Source organism: Pelophylax lessonae (genome assembly GCF_965119305.1).
Source record: "Pelophylax lessonae genome assembly, chromosome: 8".
NCBI lineage: Eukaryota > Metazoa > Chordata > Amphibia > Anura > Ranidae > Pelophylax > Pelophylax lessonae.
Window position 1 is genome coordinate 33,571,382 of NC_138775.1, and position 27,316 is coordinate 33,598,697.

The window sequence follows — 27,316 nt, forward strand, 5'->3', positions numbered from 1 at the left end:
TAACAAAACATCAAATGTGTCAGATATCACATATTGATCGGCTGGTTTAAATCCACCTGTGTTACATTATTGATAAAGAAAGGGCTATTAAAGTGTAGAACGTTCAGTAAAATTTATTATCATTGGGGAAGATAAGAAGCTTTATAAAATGGCCCTCAGGTGTCCCTCAGGTGTCACAGGCAATAACTGCAGACAACGCAGACAATGGACCTTGAAAGCGTAACGGCTGGGAGAAATGCTTTCCTGTTCCTCCTTCTGATGGGACTCATGAGCTCTGGTGAGTCTGGTGTGTTCATGACTTGATCCATTGAAAGCGCTTGCAGGCAAAGATACTTTTGGGTGGGGAACAGCCAACAAAAAGCCAACATTCACAGTACAGGAGAGGGCTATTGAGACCATTTTTAATGTTCAAAAAGTTTTAAAGGAAACCTATACCAATAGAAATAAAAGTGATAGAGGGATAATTTTCATTTCCATCAAACGATGTGGCATCCTTTCATTCCTAGTACATTACCCAGTCCATATCAGTATAGATATCCAGCATATTTTTCCCTATTGAGATCTGATGTGTTTTCAAAGTGTTCCTTTAATTTTTTGCATTTAGCTGTAAGTCCTTAGGAGAAGAGGTAATTGTGAGCCTCAAAGGAGTTAAGGTGGATCCTCTAGATGGTGCAGGGGTTTTTGACATGGTCATTTGACTCTTGTTGACTGGAGGAAGAAGAGTGTGTTGCCCCAAAAGAAAAGACTTCCCTGGGAGAGACTGCCCTGCTAAGGGGGACCTTTGTTAAAAAGGGACCGCCATGGGAGGGACCACTATGTTTGAAAGACATTTCCTCCAGCCATGTTGTAGATCATGGGTGTCCAACCTTTTGGCTTCTCTGGGCCGCATTGAGTGTAGAGAAATTTTCTCGGGCCGCATATAACATATATACCATAGGAGTCAGTCCAGGAGGCGGGGCATGGTATGACCCCCCCTCCTCTCCGAGGCAGCCATTGCCTACAGTTAGTTGGAGGTCGCTGTGGCCGTGCCCCTGACTCAACTTCCTTCCTCCCCAGCAAAAAATAAATAAAAAATTGTCAGGGGGCAGTGGGCCGCATTGCCTGTTGTTCTGGGCCGCAGGTTGGACATGCCTGTTGTAGATGATCACGTAGAAGGGAGACTACCATAATATAATGTCATGCTAAGAAATGACTACCATATAATAGTCTATACTTTTAGTGACAGATTGCTAAACTTTGGCTACTTATCCAGAACCCTATAAATTAAAAAAATGTGTATCTTTGGAAAGTTCTGACTATCACTGAAGAAATAAAATTGGTAGTCCACAAAACCCTAATATATACAACTTTTGTTATGAAGAGCTATTCTTGTGTAGATTGAATTAGGTCTTTGTCTTGTTTTTTTGTTTTCATCAGGTCATGCTCAAAAAGAGTTTGTCACAGTATTTATGGAAAACTTCTCTCCAGACAGCGACGCTTACATGATTCTGTATGTTACCACTTATGATAAAGCAGCTGTAGTCAATGTCAGTGTATCAGACCCCCATTTCTACCAGACATTGTCCATCGAAAGAAACAGCACCATCCCAGTGACCTTGGACTCCCAGTACATGCTTTATAGAAACCAATTCTCTTCCAAAGTTGTGAAGGTGACATCAGATGCCGATATATCCCTTTTTGCCTTCAATACATTAAACTACACTGCTGATGCTGGTCTTGTTCTCCCTGTTGAAGACCTGGGTACAGAGTACTATATCTTTACACCTGGCCCTGGGTCTTATAACCAATTTGCCGTGGCTAACGGTGGAGGCAGTACTGCCAGTGTGAACGTGACATTTACAGGATCTGTTGAATTCAATGGACAAACTTACCATCCTGGAGACTCCTTCTCATTTTTTCTTGAGCCTCGGCAAGCCATCCACTTTCAAACTTTCAGCGAGTTAACTGGCACCAAGGTGGTGTCTTCAATACCGGTAGCTGTTTTCAGTGGTAACAAATGTCATTATGGTCCCACCACAAAATGTGATGTCATATTTGAACAACTTGAGCCTGTGCAGAACTGGGGAACATCTTTCGTAGTGTTTCCATTGGCCAATAATTCAAAAGACATTATTAACATAATGGCTGCACTGCCAGACACTGTAGTGAATGTTAACCAAACTGAGTACAACCTACAGCCAGGGTCCCATGTGAGTTTCTTTTTGGAGAAGAGTGCTTTTGTGAATGCATCGCAACCTGTCATGGTTTCATATCTTTTCCAAGACAGAACATATCCTGGGGAATACGACCCTTTTCTGGTCATTGTGCCTCCCATTCAGCTAAGCAGAAAATACTATAAATTTGTCACAGAAGCTTTTTATGACAATTACATCACGATTGTGTCCAAAGCGACTTCAGCCACCGGGTTCTACATCGATCATAAACCTCTGGATCAATATATGTTTACCACCAATGAGATAAATGGATTTAGAAGATGGGAAGTCTCTTTAGGAAAGGTTGGTGGACAACATGAAATCTCTCATAGGTCCTCAGCATTCATAATTTATGTCTATGGGCTTGAAGTCCGTGTTTCCTATGGATATTCAATGGGACAGGAGACCAAATATCCAGGTAATTATTTGTTTAAATGTGTGTAAAGGAACATTTTTTTTTAGCATGAAGAGAGTAGTCACCAACAAGATGAATGGATTTAGAAGCTGGGAAATATTTTTAGGAAAGGTTGATGGGCAACATGAAAATATCTCATAGGTACTCATAATTAAAGGGAAACTCCAGTCAAAAATACAATTTTTCCTATTAATAGTATGTTAAATATCTTTATCTTTGATATTATTTATTTTCTGGCTAGCTGCTTGTGTAGCTTAGAAAGTCTTATCTAAACTAAACAAACAGCTTCTTCTGGACAATGCTATCTCCCTTTATCTGAATTTGCTCAGCTGTCTTTCACTTCCTGAAAAGGTTGTCGGTCTTTCTTAGACAGGCATGCCTAGACCTGCCCAGCCCCACCCCCAGAGAGAGAGAGAGGGGGGGGGGGGTCACGTGACCGGGGCAATATATGAAAGAAATAAGGTACAAAGGAACATTTGTGAAAGTTTAGAAGGATACAGATCCATTTCTATTGCTCATTACATGTGAGTAATGAGTTTAAGGCTCCGTTTCCACTAGTGCGCCTTGTCATGTGACTTTGTGTGTCCATTGATTTTAATGGAACCCGTTCCCATCTATGCCACTTTGAAAATTAGCGACTTTGAAAAGGTACCTGCACTACTTTGATGCAACTTTTGATGCGACTTTGATCCAGAGAGTGTAACGTTGGATCAAAGTCGCATCAAAGTCTCACTCTAAATCACAATAGTGGAAACGTAGACCAAAGCGCCGCTTTCACTAGTGTGACTTGTCATGCGACTTTGGACACATTAAGTTGCATGACAAGTCACAGCTCATTGATTTCAATGGCACCCGTTCCTATCTAGGCCACTTTGAAAATCAGCGACTTTGATGCAACTTTGATCCAGAGAGTGTAAAGTTGGATCAAAGCTGCACTTAAAGTCACACTCTCAATCGCACAACTTAAGAGTAGCACTAGTGGAAACGTAGCCACTAGGCTAAAGTGCGACTTTAATGCGACTTTAAATGCAGCTTTGATCCAACTTTACACAAGTGGCATCAAAGTAGTGCAGGTACCTTTTTAAAGCCACTGATTTTCAAAGTCACATAGATGGGAATGGGTGCCATTAAAATCAACAGGCTGTGACTTGTCATGTGACTTTGCGTGTCCAAAGTCACATGACAAGCCACGCTAGTGAAAAAGGGCACTTTGGTCTACGTTTCCACTATTGCGATTTAGAGTGAGACTTTGATTGCGACTTTGATCCAACTTTACACTCTCTTGATCAAAGTTGCATCAAAAATTGCATCAAAGTAGTGCAGGTACCTTTTCAAAGTTGCTGATTTTTAAAGTGGCATAGATGGGAACGGGTGCCATTGAAATCAATGGGCTGTGACTTCTCATGTAGCTTTGTGTGTCCAAAGTCGCATAACAAGTCGTATTAGTGGAAACATAGACTAAAGGCCCGTACACACATACCGATTGTCGGCCGAAAATGTTCGGCCGCCGAACGATCGGCCGATTTTCGGCTTGTTAGTATGATGCTTCCGACAGCCGACAGCGCACTTTCGGCCGAACAGAATCTGTCGTGCAAGCATTAAAATTTTTGTATGCCGACACCAGAATGGCCGATTGTTCGCCAGTCAGTACAGAATTTGGCCGACAGACAACAGATTTGCAAGACTGGGCATGCTCAGAAAAGAAAAAAGACAAGGAAAGTTAACCATCACATGACATCACTTCTGCAGTCGGCTGTTGTTGGCCGACAAAATTTGTGTGCAGTCTTTTGCAGTTTTCAACAGACACGACAGCCCTGGACAAAAGACGGCCGATCGTTCGGCCGACGATCAGTACGTGTCTACGGGGCTTTAGTGTGGTTGCCTGTACTATGATCATTGTAGACTGTGAGCTGAGATTCCCGAGCACTTCCAGCTACACTGACACGCTATTTTTTTTATTTCTTCATTTTCTCATGAATTAGGATGTACGGTGCATCCTTAGTGATTAGAGAACACTGGGCGGGATCCTATGATCAGCTCCTCCTATCCTGTATATGCCCATTGGCTACACAGGAACAGTGCCCCTCCCTGGAAGTGATGTCACTAGCTTTCAGTAACCACACCCACTTGCTGCTCTTGGACCAACAATAAGAGGAATTGAATGCATGTGACAGCAGTGAATACTGCAAAATAAAGGGAGAAAAGTTAGGATTTGTTTTTTTTATTTTGACACATAAGGCTGAACTCCGCTAACATTAATGATTGCAGGGGAGAATTTAGGGTATTAGGCTCCTTTCACACGGGCGATCCGATCAGATCCCCCTTTCAGTTTTTTAGGCGGATCTGATCGGATCCTCCATGCATCTCTATGGGGCAGCGGATGTCAGCGGAGACATGTCCGCTGCCACACGCTGCCATCCGCATCCGATCCTGTCCGTGAAATCCGGACGGAGGGAAACCCTATTTTCCATCCGTCCAGGGGATCGGATTGTATGGGATCGTATGAGAGCGGACAGGCGGTCCGCTCTCATCTGATTCCCCATAGAGAGCTGCGGGGCGGCTCTCTATGTAGAGAACGGTCCGCAGCACGCAGTGCAGTGTGTGAAAGGAGTATAAGGCTGTACTTCCGCTTTAATGTCTATGGGCTTGAGGTCCTTGTTTCCCATAGAAATTAAATGAAGCAGGTGACTAAATATCCAGGTAACTAAAACCCAGGTAAATTATTGTGTGTAAAGGAAAAAAAAAATCTTTTTTTTTTTTTTTTTAGTTTAGACATAGTAGTCACTATGATTTTTTTTTTTTTTTAGTGTTGTGTCCTCATTGGGCAGATTTGTTCTATTTGTCCTGGTTACCATTGTTGCTAAGTGATAGCAAAATCCAAAATGTCACCAGAGCAAGAAGTGAGGGTAGATAAACCGTCTGCTGGCCTAAACGAGACTATGAAACTGTCTGAGTTGAGAGTTCTCCTCACTTTGGGAACATTTCCTCTAATTTCCTTTTATATCTCCAGGACAACAAATGAAGAAAAATATCTGAAGCTTTGCACAGACAAAATAATTACAAATAATGACATGCTATAACCTGGGCAGTGAGTCTTATCATTCAAGGATATTCTTATAGTCTTCATGGCCACATTGGGTCAATAGTCATATTCACACCATATTCCAGAAAGGGAAGATCTAGAAGGGTAATCCTTTTTCACTGCATCAATTCATGATTAAGAACAGAACATAACAGACATAGAATGATTCTGATCTTTTTTGTTTTACACATACTCAAAGCATTAAATGTTGAGTAATAACCAATTATCATATATTTACTTTTGGCTAATATGCTTGTTTTTTTTCCCTACTAAACAGACGAGCTAGTAGGTCCACCTGAGTTGAACTGCTTTCCACATGGAGGTGAATTCTACCTGCCACTCAGTTTGGTCACCGAAGCCAAATTAAGTGTGTCTGATGTCCACCTTGATGACCCGACATGTCAGGGAACTCAGGAGGGGAATTTTGTGGTGATTAATGTTCCATTCAACAGATGTGGATCCAGAGTTCTGGTGAGCTGCACGGTTTTATCTTTAACATACATCCAATTTTTGAGTCTTTGATTTACCACAATTTTCAATAACTGGAGTATTTTACTTAGTAAATCAACAAGGATTTCAGCTTTTACACGTTTTTAATTATTCATTTCAATAGCTCCAAAAGGTTTACAAAGAACTCTAAACAATACAGACAGTCATCCCTATGTTCATTCTAATATCCCTGTCTCAGTTTTACGACCACAGTTTTCGTTTATGGCCAAGGAGCTTCAAATGTTAGGCAATTTTTTTTTTTAGATAAAGTAGGTGTAGCGTGTTACTCCTCTGGGTCAATAAACAATCTAGGGGTTACCTTTTTTAAAATGTATTTCATATTAACTTGGATGGAGCTTAGGGAAGCTGTGGGATACTCTAGAATACTGAACAAGAATGTGAGGACACTCTTCCCTTTGCAACTACTTCTCAAAACAGTCCCTTCAGCAGTAGGGCATAAATTGGACAGCACTGGGACAACACCAGTAATGTCCCAGGACAGGGAAGCCTTAATATTAGTGCATCAGGGGTTAACAGCAGCAACCATCACTAGGATCCCTCTCTCAGGTTTGTAATCGCAGTGTCTCTGGGACTTGGATGTCTCCCGCCAGACTCAGGCAAACAATTTCCTCAGTAAAACCTCCAGACTGGAGCCTGAAAAAAGCCCCTTTTTTAGCTTCCAAAGAATTTGTAGCAGAATAGGCCAACCAGTTATGCATAGCTGGGACCTCAGTGAGACTAGCAGAATCTTCAGCTGGACTGCCTAGAAGGGCAGGAGCACTTCTGGCTGGGAACCTCTCCTCCTGGGGAAGAACAGGGCAGCTCCAGGCTCCAGATTATTTAGGCTCGCTCCCAGCCACCATCTGGCACTCTCTCCAATGGATTGGCTGAGATAACATAATAATTAGGCTGCTAATTTGGTTCATCCAGCCCACTACTTTCCAGAACTATCCAAAAGGCAGGGGGACAGCCAGTGAAGATCAGAGCAAACACAAACAGCTTGACTAATTACAGGAGAGCTAAGGAACTAAATTTACTTAACCTAGCACCTATCTAGGACGGCAGTGGTGTATTTAGGTTTTGTGCTGCCCTAGGCCTGACTAAACTTGTGCACCCCCTAATTTTAATATGATCCACCCCTTCCTGTAAAGGCTACACCCCTTCCTGTTTCTGAACTTTTCTGTCATATGTAAACCACAGACCAAAACCACAGTGTATCAGTGCCCATCAGCGCAGCCTCATCAGTTCCCATAAGTTCAGCCTTATCAGTGCCCATAAGTTCAGCCTCATCAGTGCAGCCTTACCGGTGCTGCCTCATTACTGTCCATCAGTGCCGCCTCATTACTGTCCATCAGTGCAGCCTCATCAGTGTCCATTAGTACAGCCCCATCAGTGGCCACCAGTGCAGCCTATCAGTGCCCATTAGTGTAGCCTAAGATATTTGAACTTTGGTGTTTGCTGCCACTGATTGTAATTATAGAAATATTTCACTTATTTGTATAATGACTAGGACGTCCATTGTTATTATACAAATAAGTGAAATAATCAGTGGCAGCAAACACAAGTCCAAATATCTTATAAGATAGGAGTAATCTTACTAATCCAGTGACATATTGCGATAGAGGTAAGCAGTTCCAAAATATTATTGCCATCATATACAATTAAAAGTCTTAATTGTATATGATGCAATTCAATATGCTCGCTCAAGGACAAGGATGTTTAAAGAAATGAAATTATATTATTGACATGATGCCTGCCATAACTGGGGGCGGAGGAGGGTAGGCGGAGCATTAGGCTACCGTCAGGCCAGTTGTATCATTGGCGGCCGTCAGGCCAGTTGTATTAGGTGTGGTAGGCGGCCTGTGGTCTGTCCGAATGTCCTCACCCGCCGGTATTATCATACCAGCAGGTAGCAGTGTGGGTGCTAGACTTATTTGCCTCCTGGACCCTGCCCTCCGGCCCAATTCGCCCCATAGGACAGGCACTATACTAAAAGTGTAGCGCAAGCCGGCGGGGACCCTTTTTGTGTGGGAGCTGGGAGGAGGCTTTTTTTTTTTTGTACGGGGTCTAGCTTTTTTGCTGCCCCCCCCCCCCCCCCTGCAAAGTGCCGCCCTAGGCCTGGGCCTTGTTGGCCTAGGCCAAGATACAGCACTGTAGGACGGTGCTACATAGGGAAAGGTTAGACCACCTGTCAACTTTCTACTGCCATCTGGGGCTCCATTAGACAAATGTCTCTTTTCTGTCCTGGGTAGTGGGTTTTACCAGACAGGAAATGAAGGAAACCTCGTCAGTGGCAACACCAGGGCTTTTTTCCCCAGAAAAAAGGTGCAGGAACTCAACCATGACCCCCCCAAACTGGTCAAAATTTCACTAACAGTGGGAGGGTCTTAAAGGGGCATCAAATACCAGGAGTGCATTATGTACAGAGTGCAGAATTCGGTGGGGTTACACACAGAGTGCAGAGTTCAGGGGTGTGCTTCGTGCAGAGTTTGGGAGTGCGCTACGTATACAGTGCAGAGTTCAGGGGTGCGCTACACACTGAGTGCAGAGTTCAGGGATGCGCTACACACCGAGTGCATCCCCCATCCACATCTCACTTTTACCCCTCTTCTTCTCTAGTACCTCCCCTCACACTGTAGATGGCTTCGCCTATCTCACTTGCAGGGAGATCATCCAGTGGGGGTGTCAGCATTCACATTGCACTCTAGGCACCAGCATCTCCTGTCCTTATTCTGCACTTGGAAAACACAGGAAGTCAGACCTCTGTGTTTACAAGTAAAGTGATTCTGATGAGCAGAGAGCAGAGGGTCTGAGCTAAAGGTGGTGGAACTGAGTTCCATCAAGTTCCAGCAGATAAAAAAAACCTAGGCAACACAGACAGGAAGTAGGGGAAGTCAAGAACATCTATCAGATAATTATTTATGTTTGTGTCCCTGTTGTAGATTTTCTGTCACTTCCTGTCTGTTGAAACTTTTTTCAGCAGGAAAGGAAGTGAGGGTAAATCTCACAGAGCTCTGGATAGCAGTAAAAACCCTTGCAAAGTTTGATTCCTGTAACACTCTGTCCAAATACAGGTAAAAACCTTTTTGACTTGACATACTATTGAAAAATCAGTAAGAGGTTACAGGTTCACTGGTGGGGAGAGATATGTGAGCTACACTCAAAAGATACTACTGCTTAAGTGAAGACAACACAGTTTATTAGTGAAAATATAACATACAAAATATAACACATACATAAAGAAAAGCAATATCAATACAGTGTAACATGCATGCAAGTGAAAAGTAGGTGAAGGCAAAAGGAAGTAGGACAATGTGAGATAAGGTAAGAGAGCAGGATGGCAGAGGGAATAGTAGGCCAGGGCAATGAAAAGAGATGCAGATCAGATGGAACCAAGAACAAGCATACAGGCACAATGCTTAGGCTCGGTTCGCATTGCCGGGAATTGGGATCCGACTTCTAAGGCCCCAAGTTGCGTGACATGGGAAATCCTATGTTAGTCAATGAGAGCTGTCTTAGTTAGCACTACTGAAATCGCTCTGACTTTAGAAAAGGTTCCTGCACTACTTCAAGGTGACTTCTATCCGACTTGTGCCCATGGACTTTAATGGAATTCAAGTTGTATCCTCATCTTAATTGATGAGATTTGAATCTGACATTACAGGAAGATATCCCAGACATTCCCTGCAGTTGCTTCAAAGTCGCTTTCAGCTGCACTAGATCACCCTCAAGTCGCCTGGCAAAGTCACACTGTAAGGTCGCGACAGTGTGAACCAAGCCTAATTCTGGGATTACACACAAGCTACAGGCCTCATGTAAGCTGTGCCACTGCTGAGAATTACCCAACATTATCTAGGACTGATTCATAAAAACTGGAGCAGATAAAATGATAACAAAAGTTGAATTGTTGACAATTAAATTTCATGTTTTAATGGAAAAAATTATTCCAACCAACTCTTGAGGACAACAGCTGAACTCTTTCATTCTCCTTTTAGTTTTTCCAGTTTTTATGAATGAACCTTACAGAGTTGTTATCATTCATAAACTAGCAGTTATATCTCGAAGAGCTATGAACCTGGGAGTAAAGAGCTACTAGATAGTTGGCTGAAGAGTAGTGTTAATTTCGTCAACTAAAACATGTTAGTCAGACATTTTGTCAGTGGTCTTTTGACAGTGACGAAAACAAAACTAAAAGTACACCACATTTTCTTCCACCAACAAAAACTGTGACGAAAATCAATTCCATTTTCGTTAACGAACGTAACGAAAATGTGAGGCAGGAAAGTTTATGCACGTGAACTTGCAGTTTCAACGGATCTCCGCCCCTAGCTTGCCTTGCTTAGCAGAACTTAGCAGGTTGTGCAGCCAGCATTACAGGCCTTCAAGTCCTCAGATGACCGTCCAGAGTATCACTGTGCATTACAGGCCTCCCGATTCACAACGACGACATTGTACATTACAATTACAGGCCTCCCCTCAGACCACTGTCTGTCCAGAGCACTGTGCAGCATCATAGACCTCTCATACCACCATCCAGAGCACTGTGCATTACAGGCCTCTCATACCACCATCCAGAGTACTGTGCAGCATTCCAGGCCTCCTCAGACCACCGCCCAGAGCACTGTGTAACATTACAGCTACTCAGCAGAGCACTGCAGCATTACAGGCCTCTCATACCACTATCCAGAGCACTGTGCAGCATTACAAGCTTCCTCAGACCACCATCCAGAGCACTGTGTAGCATTATAGCCAGCATCCAGAGCGCTGCAGCATTACAGGCCTCTCATACCACTCTCCAGAGCACTGTGCAGCATTACAAGCTTCCTCAGACCACCATCCAGAGCACTGTGTAGCATTACAGCCACCATCCAGAGCACTGTGCAGAATTACAGGCCTCTCATACCACCATCCAGAGCACTGTGCAGCATAACAGGCCTCCTCAGGCCACTGTCTAGAGCTTTTTCCTTGAATGTATCTGAGAGTTAGGACTGTTGAAATAATAAACTGACAGTAAACTGATTCATACTGTAGAAATCAGCATTACCTTTGAGTATTGGTTTATTATGCTGTGCCAGACTGCCAGTGACAGTGCCTGGGCAGTGTGCTGTGTGCTTGTAGCTGCTGAAATGTTTTGTTGTGTTCTGTTCAGTTTCTTGATCTGTTAAAGTTTATGTAAATGTGCACTGCATGGTGACATCATCACAATTTTTTTTTTTTTTTTTAACGTTACATTTCTGTCAAAAAAGCTAAATTCTTGGAACAAAATGACTAAATCTAAATACCATAAATAATAACATATACATTTTTTCACTCCAGGAGTATATAATGAGTTTGGAAATGGTTAAACGATTAAATAATGCATTACAATTTAACTAAACCCATTCGATTTTAGACGACTAAAATGAATTTAAGTCGACTAAACTGTACTGGAGATTTTAGTTGACTAAATACGACTAAAACGAAAACAATTAAAGATGACTAAAATGGGACTAAAACTAAAATGGCATTTTAGTCAAAAGACTAAGACTAAAACTAAATCGAAATTTGCTGCCAAAATTAACACTGCTGAAGAGTTAATTTTCTTTAGTCTGATATACAGGATGCCTGCTGTAATCTTAGTTGATGCAATGAGCAAAACGATCCATCTATATATTTATATAAAAGTCCCACCATGGCCTCCTACATAATGGGGCTAGTAACTTACAAAAATGCCTTTTCATAATTGGTTACTATATCAGTTTTCCATTTTGTTGAATGTAATATCTTACCATGCAGAATGAAGATGGAAAAATAGTGTATGTCAATACCATCTATGGAACAGTCCCAGGAGCTGAAGTCCATCGGATAGAAATCCCGTTGAGATGTGAAATGGCGACCAATGAGACTCTTGGGTTTAGTCTTCTTCCTCAAGTTACCAATGTGGTTTCCCAGGGTCAATATCTCATCTCCCTGAAGCTCTACCAGAGTGAAGCCTTCACCGATCCAATCACAACATTTCCTTACGAGGTTGACCTCCATGGTTGGCTATATGTGGAGTTTGAAGTGCAGTCTGATGATGAAGGCCTTCAGATATTTGTAGATAGCTGCAATGCTTCTCCGTCACTAGAGAACACACAAGAGAGTTACAATGTCATCCAACAAGGGTAATTAATACAAATTGAATACCTATGATACTAATGTCAATCATGGGCGTCTGCAGGTAGGGGCAAATGCCCCCCCCCCCCTGGAATCTCAACTTCCCCTTGCAAATGGCTGTTAAGCCACTTTATACCATCCTGTCTGGTCTGTTTAATAATCCTGTGTGCCCATGTGTCTGTGTCTGTATCTGTGTATGTGTTTTAAAAAAATAAGCCGTTCTTTACCAGTTTTCAGAGGGCTGAGCGCCGCTCACGTGACCCGTCGGTTCTCTCCTCTCCCGTCTGACAGCTGCCTGCAGCGCGCGGGGCCAAGGATTCTTCACTGATGTCAGTCTGGAGGGGAGGAGGAGGGGAAGGGGAGGGGGAGAGGAGGAGAGAGGTAGCGGGTCACGTGAGCGGCGGGTGGCGCTCTGAAAACTTGTAAAGAATGGCGTATGTTTATAAAACACATACACGGGGCACACAGGATTATTAAACAGACTGTAGACAGGATATGAAACTTTAAATTAAACTACAGCAGCAGGAGGGGAGAATGCTGGCACTGACACAGGAGCACACAGGCAGGGAGAGAGGGGGGAGAGAGGACAGAGGATTACAGGAGGGCTGCGGATGACAGAGGCAAGTAAACTGACCACAGTCTCAGGGCTCAGCAGCCATGGTATACCATGGTTAGTTTACAGAAGGGAGGACATAGCCAGGCAGGATCAGCCAGGTATTTTAGGTGATAGAAGTGGCCAAATTACACAGCAAAGCACTGTGCTGTATAACATGCTTTAAGGGAACAGGATCCATTATTTTCTTTTTTTTTTTTTAGGTTAACAAATGCTTTAAAATAAATGCTGCTGTTTGCTCTTTAAAAATAAATACTCAAAATAAGTACAATGACTAAGCCCCTCCCCTTCATGGCATTGTTGAAAAGGGGCGGAGCATGCATGACCTTAAAATTATGCCCCCCCCCCCCTGAAAAAAGTTCTGTGGACGCCCATGATGTCAATGGCACTGTGGTACAACATCTATAGTAATATATAGTATGGGCTTAAAGAAAACAAAAAAAAACACAAAAGCTTAAAGTGAAATTCCAAGAAGAGTACTAAATAGACAGTTAATAGGTTAATAGATTACCAGCCAAAGGATTTGTAAATCTGTTCAGCTATTCTTGTGATTCATCTGCCTTTGCCACAACATAGACAGGAAAATTATGTTATTTTCTGGTTCAGCTTTAGAACTTCTTCAGGTCGTAAAAGGCAATGCCTTTGTTTATAACCTTTACATTTAACCAACCTATGGCAGTGACCTGTTAAAGTTTCTGTAAAGCCTTTAGCTTGGTGATCTTGGAATCTTGCAGCAGAGGTAGTGAGTCAGTCAACAACAGTAAGTAAATACCAACATGCTTAGGACAAACATAGATCTATACTCAAAAAAATGGGGCAAACTTGATGGACCATTTGATCTTTTTTCTTCCGTCACTCTTTTATGTTCCTTTGTTTATTTGCCAGAAGCATTACATTAAGTGTCGTTTCACACTGTGGCGATCCGACTTCGGGGCGACCTGTGAAGTCGCGTGCACCGCGACTTCGGCGCGACTTGCACGGACTTCACATAATGGAAGTCAATGCAAGTTGCTCCGATGTCGCCCCGAAGTAGTACAGGAACTATTTTCTAAGTCGGAGCGACTTGAGTTGCTCCTATTAGAACGGTTCCCGTAGCACAGAATGGACCGCGACTTGTCAGGCTGACAAGTCGCGGTAGTGTGAACTGGGACTAATACTCTTAATGGAGCCATGTCAAGAAAGATAGAAATTGCTCATGCCATGTATGGCGCCATGGTTAGCATTGTCAGAAGAGAGCATGAAACCGCTGGGCTCATAGGAAAATGAGAGGGTCGCCAAGTATATTAACCACTTCTGGACCGGAAGGATTTTCCCCCTTAATGACCAGGCCATTTTTTGCAATTCGGCACTGCATTATTTTAATGGACAATTGCGCGGTGGTGTGACGCTGTACCCACATAAAATTGACATCCTTTTTTCCCACAAATAGAGCTTTCTTTTGGTGGTATTTGATCACCTCTGCGATTTTTTTTTTTTGCGCTATCAACAAAAATAGAGTGACAATTCTGAAAAAAAAAACAATATTTTTCACATTCTGTTATATAACATTCCCAAAAAAAATGCAAAAATCTAAGATTTTTAACATTTTAGGCCAATTTGTTGTCTGCTACATATTTTTGGTGAAAAAAAAAATTGCAATAAGCGTATTTTGATTGGTTTGCGCAAAAGTTTTTGCGTCTACTAACTACGGGAAAGATTTATGTCATTTGTATTGTTTTTTTTGTTTTTTTTTTTACTAGTAATGGCGGCGATCTGCGATTTTTAGCGGGACTGCGACATTGCGGCGGACAGATCGGACCCCTAACTGACTTTTCTGACACTTTTGGGGGGGACCAGTGACATTACTACAGTAATCAGTGCTAAAAATATGCACTATTACTGTAATAATGACAATGGCAGGGAAGGGGTTAACATAGTGGGTGATCAAGGGGTTAAATGTGTACCTAGGGGAGTGTTTCTAACTGTATGGGGGCGGGGCTTTTGAAATGATCACAGAGACCTGTGATCCTATATAGAAGGATCACAGGAGCTCTGTGATCATTCCAGAGAGAAGAACGGTCGGCTGTGTTTACAACAGCTGACCGTTCTTCTCTCTCAGCGGGGAATGATCGCGGGATCGCGGGGGTGTCAGGCAGCAATTGGAGCCGCCTGCCCCGTGCATCTGAGTCCCCACTGCCGGCGCGCTTTCCCCCTAGCTGTAGGCGCGCGACCGACGTAGAGCTAGGTCGGTTTGCGCAGGAGGGGCTGCCTGCCGCCATAAAACTGCGGCGGGCGCTCGGGAAGTAGTTAAAGTGGAATTCTAATCAAGTTCTAAGTCTAAATCTACTAATCTAAAAGAAAAGATGCCTATGTGTACGTATTCTGAAGCTGAATTCTGAATTCTGGTCACATGATCAGATCGGCTTAGGTAAGTATTGGGGGTCTGAGGGGGGAGCTGCATATTGAAGGTTTTTAACCTTCATGCATAGAATGCATGAACGTAAAAAATAAACTTTAGCCTTTAAAACCACTTTAACTGGTTGAGGTCCGCCCAAAGCAGTTTTACTGCTACAGGGCGACACCTCTGCACTGGATCATGTATATATATGTGCAACGGCTCATCTGGGTAGGGGGCGCACATGCGCGAGCCGCCAGTGGCTTGCTCCCACTGTGACCGCACACAATGGGAGCCCAGCTGCGGAACTTGATGTCCGCTGGCACCGACCGATCATGCAGCAGAGAGGCAGAAAGGTGGTCTACCTATGTAAATAAGGCAGATTTCCACTTTCACAGGAGTGACGGCATTGATCATGTGTCTCTGCAAAGCAGGAACTAGGATCAATGTCTTCACCTAGTAAAAGCACGTGCCACAGTTTAGTAAAACACTGGCTAGTCAAGCAGTTAACCCTTTAATCAAACCTGATGTTAACCCCTTCCCAGCCAGTGTCATTAGTACAGTGTCAGTGCATATTTTTAACACTGATCACTGTATTAGTGTCACTGGTCCCCAAAAAGTGTCAAAAGTGTCAGTAAAGCCAATGTCTGCCGCAATATCGCAGTCCCACTATAAGCCGCTGATTGCTAGTAAAAGTACTTCCACAGTTTAGTGAAACACAGGCTAAGCACACAGTTAACCCTTTGATCAACCCTGATGTTAACCCCTTCTCAGTCAGGGTCATTAGTACAGTGACAGTGCATATTTTTAGCACTGATCACTGTATTAGTGTCACAGGTCCCTAAAAGTGTAAAACTAGTTTTAGAATGTCCGCGGCAATATGGCAGTCCCGCTATTAGTCGCTGATCGCTGTCATTACTAGTAAAAAAATTTAATAAATATATCCCATAGTTTGTAGACGCTATAACTTTTGCACAAATCAATCAATATATGCTTATTGGGGGTTTTTTTTTTACCAAAAATATGTAGCAGAATACATATTGGCCTACATTTTTTGAAGAAATTAGATTTTACTGGATATGTTTTATAGCAGAAAGTAAAAAAATATATATAATTTTGTTTATAAAAATCTTTTTTTTTTTTTGTTTAAAATAAAAAATGCAGAAAGCTCTATTTGTGGGGGAAAAAAGGACACACATTTTATTTGGATACAGCATCGCATGGCCGCAAAATTGTCAGTTAAATCAACGCAGTGCCATATCGCAAAAAATGACTTGGTCCTGAGAGGGGGTAAATCATACAAAGGTCAAGTAGGTAAGAAAGATCAAGATATTTAACTTTTTTTGCTTTTTCAACCTTTAGGTGTCCTGTGGACTCTACTTTACAAATGTATCAGGTTCCCAGCCCAGGAATGCAACGCTTCGGTCTTCATGTTTTCAAGTTCTATAATTTTGGACAAGTCTATTTGTCCTGTAATATCATCGTCTGTCACAATGAGACCAACCCAAACCGATGTACTCAAGGCTGCCTCACCAGAAGGCACAAGCGTGATGTTTATAGCTCCAAGGTTCATCTAGGCACAGCTAGGTTATCTCAAGGACCTGTTGTTTTTAAATCTGGTGAGTCGTCTTATTGCGTCTTCTTATAATTATTGTAATTTTAATTAATTTTGGAGGGCTGTGCTAGGGCTAAGAGGATTACATGGAAGTTAGTTCTGATCAGGAATCAGAAAACAAAAGTTCTGCTACGTTGTAAGTCCTCAGAAAGATTTTATTTAGCTTCTATCAGACCTTCAAGCCAGCTGATACAGTGTCCAATTTATCTCCCAGGGAAAATGGTGTTACCCAAGATCTTCTTGCCATGAGGATTTTTGTCAAGGGCTTGATAAAAGTGATATCTAACTTTTGAGTGTCACCTAATATCCCACTGGGGAATATATTTGTTACTGTTATTCTTCGGGAGATATTGTATCTGCATCCTACGTCCAACCTAAATCAGGCAGAGTCATAAACCAGTGACCAATATAGCTTCAGAATTCTTGAAATCAAGGGGAAGGAATTGTAAGGAATTGTATGGAATTGTAAGGAATTGTATGGAATTGTATGGGGAAGGAATGTACAACAATCCAGATCTCATCGTACATAAAGTTAAGCTTGCCACACATCAATAGAATTTCATTTAACATTTTTTGTCAGTCATAAACCAGTGACCAATATAGCTTCAGAATTCTTGATATCAAGGGGAAGGAATTGTATGGAATTGTAAGGAATTGTAAGGAATTGTATGGGGAAGGAATGTACAACAATCCAGATCTCATCGAACATAAAGTTAAGCTTGCCACACATCAGTAGAATTTCATTTAACATTTTTTGTTTTCTGAATGTTCGCTCAATTTTCCAGTGGTTAGTGTGGTCAAATCGATGATTGCCTTTGACCATAGTGATGAGAAAATTCAAAAGGACAGAATGCAATATTTTTCGATATTCTTAGGCCCCATTCACACCTAGGCGTTTAGTAGCTTAAAGCTTGAAGCTCCAAAACACTGGAGGAGAAAAAAAATCAATTATTCTCTATGGAGACGGTTCACATTTCCACTGCAAGTCGCCCGAAGCTCAAAAACTCAAAAAAGTTCTGGAGCTTTTTTTGTAGCTCGAATCGGGCGGATTTGAGCATTTTTGGCACGGTTTTATTCCCATATAAATGAATGGAAGCGTGCCATTCGCAAGTTTTTGCACGCATTTGAGCGTTTTTGCACGATTTTCTGCTCAAATGGAAAAAAAAAATAGCAATAATATACAAATAAGTAAATATAAACTAAATACAAAAATAACTAAAAATCATCATTTACACCTCAGCATTTTGTAGCTTAAAGCTTGAAGTTCCAAAACGCTGGAGGAGAAAAAAAAAACAATTATTCTCTATGGAGACGGTTCACATCTCCACTCCAAGTCACCTGAAGCTCAAAAAAGTTCTGGAGCTGTTTTTGTAGCTTGAATCGGGCGGATTTGAGCGTTTTTGGCACGGTTTTATTCCCATACAAATGAATGGAAGCGCGCCATTCGCAAGCTTTTGCACGCATTTGAGCGTTTTTGCGTGATTTTCTGCTCAAATGAAAATAAAAAATGTAAAAATAAAATAGCAATAATATATGAATAAATTGATGTAAACTAAATGCACAAATAACTAAAAATCATCATAAATAAATAAAATAAATTATTAATCTGTAATATTACACAAATAAATGATAATTAACCCCTAAACCTAAAAAATATTAAATAAACTATTATAAATAATAATAATAATAATAATCATAGTAAACACCCAAACCTGAACAAAAAATATTATTATAATATATATATAATAATAATAATATTAATAATAATAATAATAATATTAATAATAATCATCAATGTATTTATTTTGTGTTAGGGTTAGGGTGTTTAGTTATTTATTTTCATTATTATTATTTTATTTTTGTAAGGGTTAGGGGTTAAGGTTAGAGGTTAACTATTTATTTACTATTACTTAATATTCATTTATTGAATATAATTATTATTTATTTATGAATATTTTTATTTATTTGTGTATTTATTTTACATTCATTTATAATTATTATTACTATTATTATTATTATTAGTAGTAGTAGTAGTAGTAATAGTAGTAGTAGTAGTATTAACACCCTACCCTAACGGAAAAAAAAAGAATAATATTAATAATAAAAGAAGTTCAAGCTAAGGGAAAAGTTTGAAAAGCTGAAAATACCTAGCAACAAATGATGTAATAGATTATAGTTTTCTCTATTGGCTAATAAAATATGGCAAAGCTCAAAAAATTTGCGCATAAAAAAGCACCAAAATCGTGCATAAAAATGTGCAAAAAAACGCCGGAAAAACACTCAAAGATACTACGCTCAGGTGTGAATACAGCCTAACAGTGAATGCAGTTTTTGTACATATTGTAATGCGCATGTTCTAGGTACAAAAGAGACCTGTTAATAGGTCAGCAATTTCATTCAAATAGCAAGTTTGGGCACAATTTTATAGCTGAATTCCTCGGAAAGCAGCTATTTTGTAAAAATTGCAGGCACACCATGAGTTAAGTCTAATGAGGTACTTTCTGCTTTGTAGACTTATCCCTAATATTCACATCAGGCAGATTTATTTTGCTGCAGGAAGATAACTTCTGGAGCTCCAACTCTACACACAGTTCCTTCAAGATTAGAGTCACCAGAACTGCTATGCCCGCCCCTCCCCACCTTCTGCCCATTCGCAGAAGCCTTTGTATTATGTGAACTCATTCACAAAATACAAAGGCTTCTGTGAATGAGCATCAGAGGGGAGGGGCAGACATAGCTGTTCTCTCCTCTTGCAACTGGAGCAAGTCTTCTCGGAGTGCAATAAACTTGTCACATATAAGTAATAGAGATAGGATGACATGCACCTAATTGGACTTAGCCCATAGTGTGCCTGCACTTTTTGCAAAGTTGCTGCACTTATGAAATTCAGCTTTAAGGGCTTTCCAGCAAAATTAGTTGACTTTACGGTGGCAAAATCTAATGCTCTAATGAATGCTTTTTCTGAATTTCTATACATGCATTAGAACAAAAATCTACTGGTGTACGACCAGCCTTAGTGGAGGGTGTCTTCCTGGTGAGTTCACCTAGAAGATGCTACTGAGACTGAACCAATTTAAGATTACGGGTCAATGGGCTTTGAGTTAATGTCAATGGCATCAGTTTATTATCAATTTGAGCTCACTGAGAATTCATTAACATGTGCATTTGTCCTGCAGTTGATCTCCTTCTGACTTGCTTTAAGCATTTTTTTGTAGACATATTTGTTTTGTTCCGAATTGAAATTCAGACACATTTTTATTTTTCGGGAATTCGGATGTATCTAAATTTCCGAATTACAATAGTAATGAATTTAAATGAATCCGAAACAACAAAAAACAATATTTCAGACTAAATTTGAATTGGAATAGTTTTAAAATTGCATTCGAATAGGTTTCAAATCGAATTTGAATAGTTTTTGAAAATCGAATTTGTGAACTGTTTTTAAATCAAATTTGAATTTTCAAAGAGAATAAAATAGAATAGAAAATAATATCATAGAAAAGAATAGAATATAATAGAAAATAAAAGAATAGAAAAAAAATAATAGAAAATAAAAGAACATAATAAAATAGAATATATTGGAATAGAATAGAATAAAAAATTGTAAAGAATAAAATAGAATATAACCATCTTCCAAAATTTTGAATTTAAAATAGAATAAATTCAAATTTGAAAATAATAGAAAATAATAGAATATAACTGAATAAAATATAAAAAAAAATAGAATAGAATAGAAGAAAAGAATAGAATAGAGAACAATAAAAAGAATATAACCTTTTTCCGAAATTAGAATTTCGAATACAATAAATTCAAATTTGAATATAATAGAAAATAAAAGAATAGAACAGAATTAAAAAAAAAAAAAAACAAGAGAATAAAATAGAATAGAAAGAACGGAACCAATTCCCAAAATTAAAATAGAATAAATTATAATTTGAAAAGAATAGATTAGAATAGAAAATAAAAGAATAGAGGTGCCTAGAATAGAAAAGAATAGAATAGAAAGAATATAACCATCTTCCGAAATTTTAATTTCCAAAAGAATAAATTTGAATTCAAATAGAATAGAAAAGAAAAGAAAAGAAAATATTAGAATATAAGATAATAGAATAGAATAAACAATAGAACAGAATAACATAAAATAGAAAGAATATAACAATATAACTGTTTTCAGAAATTCAAATAGAATACATTTGAATTTGAATAGAATACAAAAGAATATACTATAATATAATACAATAGAAAATAAAAGACTAGAATAGAAACAACAATAGAATAGAATGGAATAGAAAGAATATAACCATCTTCCAAAATTCGAATTTAGAATAGAATACATTTCAATTTTGAATGAAATTTGATTAGAATCAATTAAATTTTCCGAGTTCGGTCAAATTGAGTTTAATTTGACCGAATTTGGAAAATTCGAATATATTTGAATTCAAATAAACTAAAAAAAATTCTGAAAATGAATTAAACACATTAGACACAATTAGACGCATTAATGGAATTTAGTTATTGAAAGGAAATGGTTTAATTCTGCACATATTTAGTTTATTTCCATTTTATAGACTTTCATGGGAATGTAAAAAGGAAACAAAATCCCATTGACACAAGTTTTTATTCTTTCACTGATCTGAATATAGTAAACTAAAATTTGATTGGTTGCTCTGGTTGGCCCATCATCATTTTTTATTTGCACTGCTTTATTGAATAAGATTGATTGTCTATCCAATCTCTGCATCGTTTTCAAAGTTTCCCTCCCCTCTTCTTCTACAGGAGAGCACCTTCAGAACAGTCAGACCCCGCACACAGTCCCGTCTTCAGTGCTTGTGGCTGTGATTGTTGTCATGGCTTTGCTGTCAGTGACGGCCTTGGTGATACAGAAGCAATACTATAAAAGAAAAGGACGCACGGATCTGGAAAACAGCCGGTGAACTGGGAAATTAATCAACAATAACTATTATCTCAAAAGTCACATTTTTAGAAGCTAAACTTAAAGCAGAACCAGCAAAATATAAAAAGATAAATAATAATTGTCAAAGAAAAAAAACAACTTTTGCTGCAATATTTACCTTCAATGTGGAGATTTACCTGCAGTACCTATTTCTGCCACTATATGCTCTCAGTCTGATAGCCATCATTACTCAAGCCATCTTTTCTGACCCCAGGTCATCATGAACACATCCCCAGCCTGGGACTCATCTCTCTGTCATTTTTCTCTCTCCTCCTATCAGCATGCTTCTTGTCAGCACATAAACTGTTTGCCTCCTTGTACTGCTTCTTCCTCTCAAACTCTAGCCCTGCTGTACAGGAATTGCTAGTACTTAATACCAGGTCAGATTCAAATAGCTACCCTGCTTGCATTTAATAAATACATTTAATGAAGCATTATTGATTATATAGCTGCATTCATTTGTGTGTTTTATATCAGCTTAGAGTTCAGCTTTTAAATTGGATTAGAAAATTGTTTGCGGCATTTTGAATACATGGAAGTGTAGTGGAGGGGTCTAGGGTCTTTTAGACCTTCGATCCCTCCATAAAGAGTGGATGTTTACAGAAATAAAAGTGATCAGATTTTTTTTGTAAAAAAACCTGTGATAAAGTAAAAAAAAAAATAAATAAATAGGAAAAAAAAAAAAAATGTAGCCGCCCCCGTCACCGTTAGCTCGTGCACAAAAAAAAAGCATATGGAAGTCGAGCCGCGAATGAAATCGCTCTTCAAACCACACATGTGAGGTATCGCCACGATTGCCAGGGAGTGAGCAATAATTTAAAAAAAAGAGCTACACTCTAACTCTAAACTGGTAACCGTTAAAAATTTTTCAAGCTTTGCCTATTGAGATTTCTATTGACCGTAGTTTGTCGACATCCCACGGGTGTGCACAATTTTAAACCGTAACATGTTGGGTATCTATTTACTCGACGTGACATCATTTTTCACAATATACAAAAAAATGGGCTAACTTTACAGTTTAGTTTTTTTTAAATGCAGTGAAATGTGATTTTTCATAATTTTTCCAAAAAAAATGGCGTTTTAAAGACCGCTGCACAAATACCGCGTGACAAAAAATATTGCAATGACCGCCATTTTATTCTCCAGAGTCTTTGCTAAAAATATATATATATATATAATATTTGGGGGTTATAAGTAGTTTTCTAGGAAAAAATACTGATTTTAACTTGTAAACAAAAAGTGTCAGAAATAGGCCTGGGGCTTAAGTGGTTAAAGGAGAACCCCAACAACACTGCTGTCAGAAGTGGCATGGTAGCCAACTAAGGTAAGTGATCTATGTCTCTTTATTTTTTACATACTTCTATTACCTAAGCTCTGGCAGATTATCATCCAGAAAGAACTCATAGAAAATGAAAAGTAATACTTCTAGGGAAGAAGTGAAATGGGTTCATTTTCTAGGGTAGCAATCTGATGTCTGGGGTAGACATGTAACACTTCTAGGGCAGAAGTGAAAGAAAAGTAACACTTCTAGGGAAGAAGTGAAACAGGTTCATTTGCTAGGGTAGCAAATTGATGTCTAGAGTAGACATATAAGGTTCATTGATGGCTAGGGTAGACATACAGTATAAGGTTCATCGATGACTAGGGTAGACATATAAGGTTCATTGATGGCTAGGGTAGACATACAGTATAAGGTTCATTGATGACTAGGGTAGACATATAAGGTTCATTGATGACTAGGGTAAATATATAAGTAACACTTCTAGGGCAGAAGTGGAAAAAAGTAACACTTCTAGGGAAGAAGTGAAACAGCTTCATTTGCTAGGGTAGCAATTTGATGTCTAGGTTAGACCTATAAGGTTCATTGATGGCTAGGGTAGATCTATAAGGTTCATTGATGGCTAGGGTAGATCTATAAGGTTCATTGATGGCTAGGGTAGACATATAAGGTTCATTGATGACTAGGGTAGACATATAAGGTTCATTGATGACTAGGGTAGACATATAAGGTTCATTGATGACTAGGGTAGACGTATAAGTAACACTTCTAGGGCAGAAGTGGAAAGAAAGTAACTCTTCTAGGGAAGAAGTGAAACAGCTTCATTTGCTAGGGTAGCAATTTGATGTCCAGGGTAGACATATAAGGTTCATTGTTGGCTAGGGTAGATCTATAAGGTTCATTGATGGCTAGGGTAGACATATAAGGTTCATTGATGACTAGGGTAGACATATAAGGTTCATTGATGACTAGGGTAGACATATAAGTAACACTTCTAGGGCAGAAGTGGAAAAAAAGTAACACTTCTAGGGAAGAAGTGAAACAGCTTCATTTGCTAGGGTAGCAATTTGATGTCTAGGATAGACCTATAAGGTTCATTGATGGCTAGGGTAGATCTATAAGGTTCATTGATGGCTAGGGTAGACCTATAAGGTTCATTGATGGCTAGGGTATACATATAAGGTTCATTGATGTCTAGGGTAGACCTATAAGGTTTATTGATGGCTAGGGTAGACATATAAGTAACACTTCTAGGCAGGGCCGCTGATAGGGCAGTACAACCAGCCCTGTTGTACCGGGCCCGGTCCTATCAGCAACACTGTGGGGCCCGGGCAGCATTACAGTTTTTTGCTGCATTCAATAAAAAAATAAAAAAAAACTGGCTTGCTAAACTTCTATCCCGCTCCTACTTGTTTATGGAGCGGGGTTATACCATTTTCTTGGGCTCCTTTAGGTCAACAGAGGGGCCCAGGTGCGCACAGAAAAGGGACTATTTCTTCATTTTCGGGGGTGCATGTACACAATGCTGCCCTGCTACTCCCTGCAGTCCCAGCCGGCGGAGTGATACTCTGATTCTCCATCCAGTGCCCGCCTCCAGTTCTCACTTGCTGAGATGTGAGGAGGCTGACAGGAAGCATCTGAAGATCGTGGCTGCTCTGGACACAGTGAGTGAATAATAGAGCACAGAATCCTCACTGAGTCCTCCTGTGTATCTCCCAGCACAGCAGGTTATTTAGCATGTCATTAGCATTACAACAATCATCACAGGCAGAAGAGTAAGCTGATGCTTTAACATGGCTCTGTGTCACATGGCTGCTGAGGGTGCTGACTTTGTATAGCTATGCTGGGTTATAGTCTGTAACACTCAGTACAGCCATAAGTACAGCCATAAGTTAACACAGTCAGCAAGCAGCCATGTGACATAGAGCCATGATAGAGCACAAGCTTACTGTGCTGCCTGTGATAATTTCTGATGATTTTTGTAATGCTAATGATCATAAGACCATGAGATGCTTCATTACACTTCAGTTGGGGGAGCAGTAAACGTGCAGTGGAGCTGCATTTTTACCACCCCAAACCAATCCCCTTTAACCACTTCCTGTCCATCGACATATCAGTACGTCACTAGATTGGAAAGGTAATATTTGGGTTATCACTGCAGCAATGATGGAGAGATCATTTGTTAGCCCCAGAAATTCTGCACAAAGTAAATGTAATCCTAGTAGCTAAGAAGCCCCTGGATTACTTTTACAGGCAGTGGAAGGGTGTCCCACCCCTGCCTTTAAGATGTGACTAATAGCATTCGATTCCTGTGACACAGTGAGAGGGATGGATGGCGTTCCGCCCACTGTGTGATGTCAGAAACCCGAAGCGACAAGGATTTCGCTTCCGGTTTCGGTCTGAGGTAAACAAGCCATTACCGGCTTGAACAAGCATCTGATCAAATCCATCTTGGTTTAATCGGATGCTATGGAGGCCAGAGGACAGATATGGGGTCATCTCTCAAAAAAGAGGACCTGTTATGGCCCATGCTATCACAACGGATGATTTTTATTCCTTGTAAAAGCAAAAAAAGAAAGAAAAAAAAATTAAAGATACAGAGTGATTTTTTTTTACATTTCTAATGTAAATACAATTAAAAATAATTAAAAAATACAATTAAAAATTAAACTGCCCCTGCTCTTTGGTGCTTAGGCGCAATTGCAAACGCACACATTGGCCCTGCACGCATGTGTAAACCGCAACAAACCTGCATTTTGTTTCCAGACGGGATCAGGGGCGGGGACAGGGGTGGGGTCAAGGGCGTGGTTGGAGGGGCCCCGTCTGGTAGGCTGTACGGGGCCCCATAATTTCTAACAGCAGCCCTGCTTCTAGGGCAGAAGTGGAAAAAAAGTAACACTTCTAGGGGAGAAGTGAAAAGCGCGCTAAGACACCAGAGGATGCCTCTTTTATCTTTGATTTTCTTCCTATCGCTACATGAAATAGAGTATTAAGATAAGTTGTATTTGTAAGTTGCATTTTTATAATTGTTGGAAGGTAAGCCGGCTGAATTATAGTCTGATTGTTATAAGGCAAAATCAAGATGGGTTATGGACTAGCAAGTGAAGATGGAATTAAGACTATGTGGACTGAATTAGAAACATAAATAAAGTGTGTGTTTACAGAGAAATCCTCCTTATCCACCGCTTTAGCATGTAAACAGAAGAGTAAAGAAAGTATAGTATGACCTCATCCACATAGTATGGCGGTGCCCTAAGCTCCACCTGTATTGGAGCCTGGAGGACAGTCATAGACACCCTTAATAGAGTTTTCCAGGTCTCTTTAACTGCTGAAAGCTATATACTGGGGATACTTGGGGACATTTTCGGCTACTGATATTACGGTACAGGCAGTGGGGCGGGCACTGTTCAAGGCTCGCAAGTTGATCCTGCGACATTGGACCTCCCCTAACCCTCCCACCGGGGAGGAATGGGTCAAGTAAATGGGCAGCACCCTGCGGTTAAAAAAGCACATTTGGCTGCACCGGGGATGCCCTGCCAAGTTTGAGAAACTATGGCACCCTTGGTTGGATACTCCTGGTTTATCTCCGACTGAGTTGGTCTTGAATCACATGTTGATTTCCTGAGTACCCTCCTCTCATGGTCCTAACTGTTTGCTTACTTCTTAGTGGGGGGTGGGGCGGTGTGTGGGCATGAATATGGACCTGCTGGCTACTGTCTGATTTTGTTAGTCTTGGACTCTGGTATTATACAGTATTCTGTTGTTATCTATATGATTATTGTAAGTGGGTGGTGTGTGTATCCCCTGTCGGTTATTTCTGTTTGCCTTGTAGTGGATGTCAAACTTCAATAAACTTCTTTTCTGAAAAAAAAAAAAGAAAGTATAGTAGAATTTTGGAAGTTCCAAAGCACATGGAAAGAAGAAGCTGGTTTAAGGGTGGATGACACCATTGGACAGCTATTGATTTAAACCTTTCTCACTGGTCTCACTCCCCCAAGTGTATTTATAGTCAAACAGATGATTTCCAATTGGCCAACGCTTACAGTAAGGCCCCGTTCAGATAGCAGCGACGCTACTTCCCGGGGTGACCTCCGAGGTCGCGGCGCGCTGCTCGCCCCGCGACCTCGGAGCGGCCGGCACGGACTTCATAACATTGAAGTCTATGACG

At 40.3% G+C, this 27,316-nt stretch overlaps 1 protein-coding gene across 1 annotated transcript in view; it reads left to right on the forward strand.

Annotated features, from left to right (window-relative positions):
- Positions 1-22,262, forward strand: part of LOC309561161 (IgGFc-binding protein-like) — a 70,251-nt gene extending 47,989 nt beyond the window's left edge. The window contains exons 2-6 of the mRNA XM_082264908.1: positions 1,417-2,610; positions 5,967-6,160; positions 11,954-12,321; positions 16,663-16,919; positions 21,692-22,262. Of these exons, the coding sequence (XP_082121034.1) occupies positions 1,449-2,610; positions 5,967-6,160; positions 11,954-12,321; positions 16,663-16,919; positions 21,692-21,849 (2,139 nt within the window). The 5' untranslated portion in view covers positions 1,417-1,448 and the 3' untranslated portion in view covers positions 21,850-22,262. The remainder of the gene's footprint in view (positions 1-1,416; positions 2,611-5,966; positions 6,161-11,953; positions 12,322-16,662; positions 16,920-21,691) is intronic.
- Positions 22,263-27,316: the final 5,054 nt, after the last annotated feature.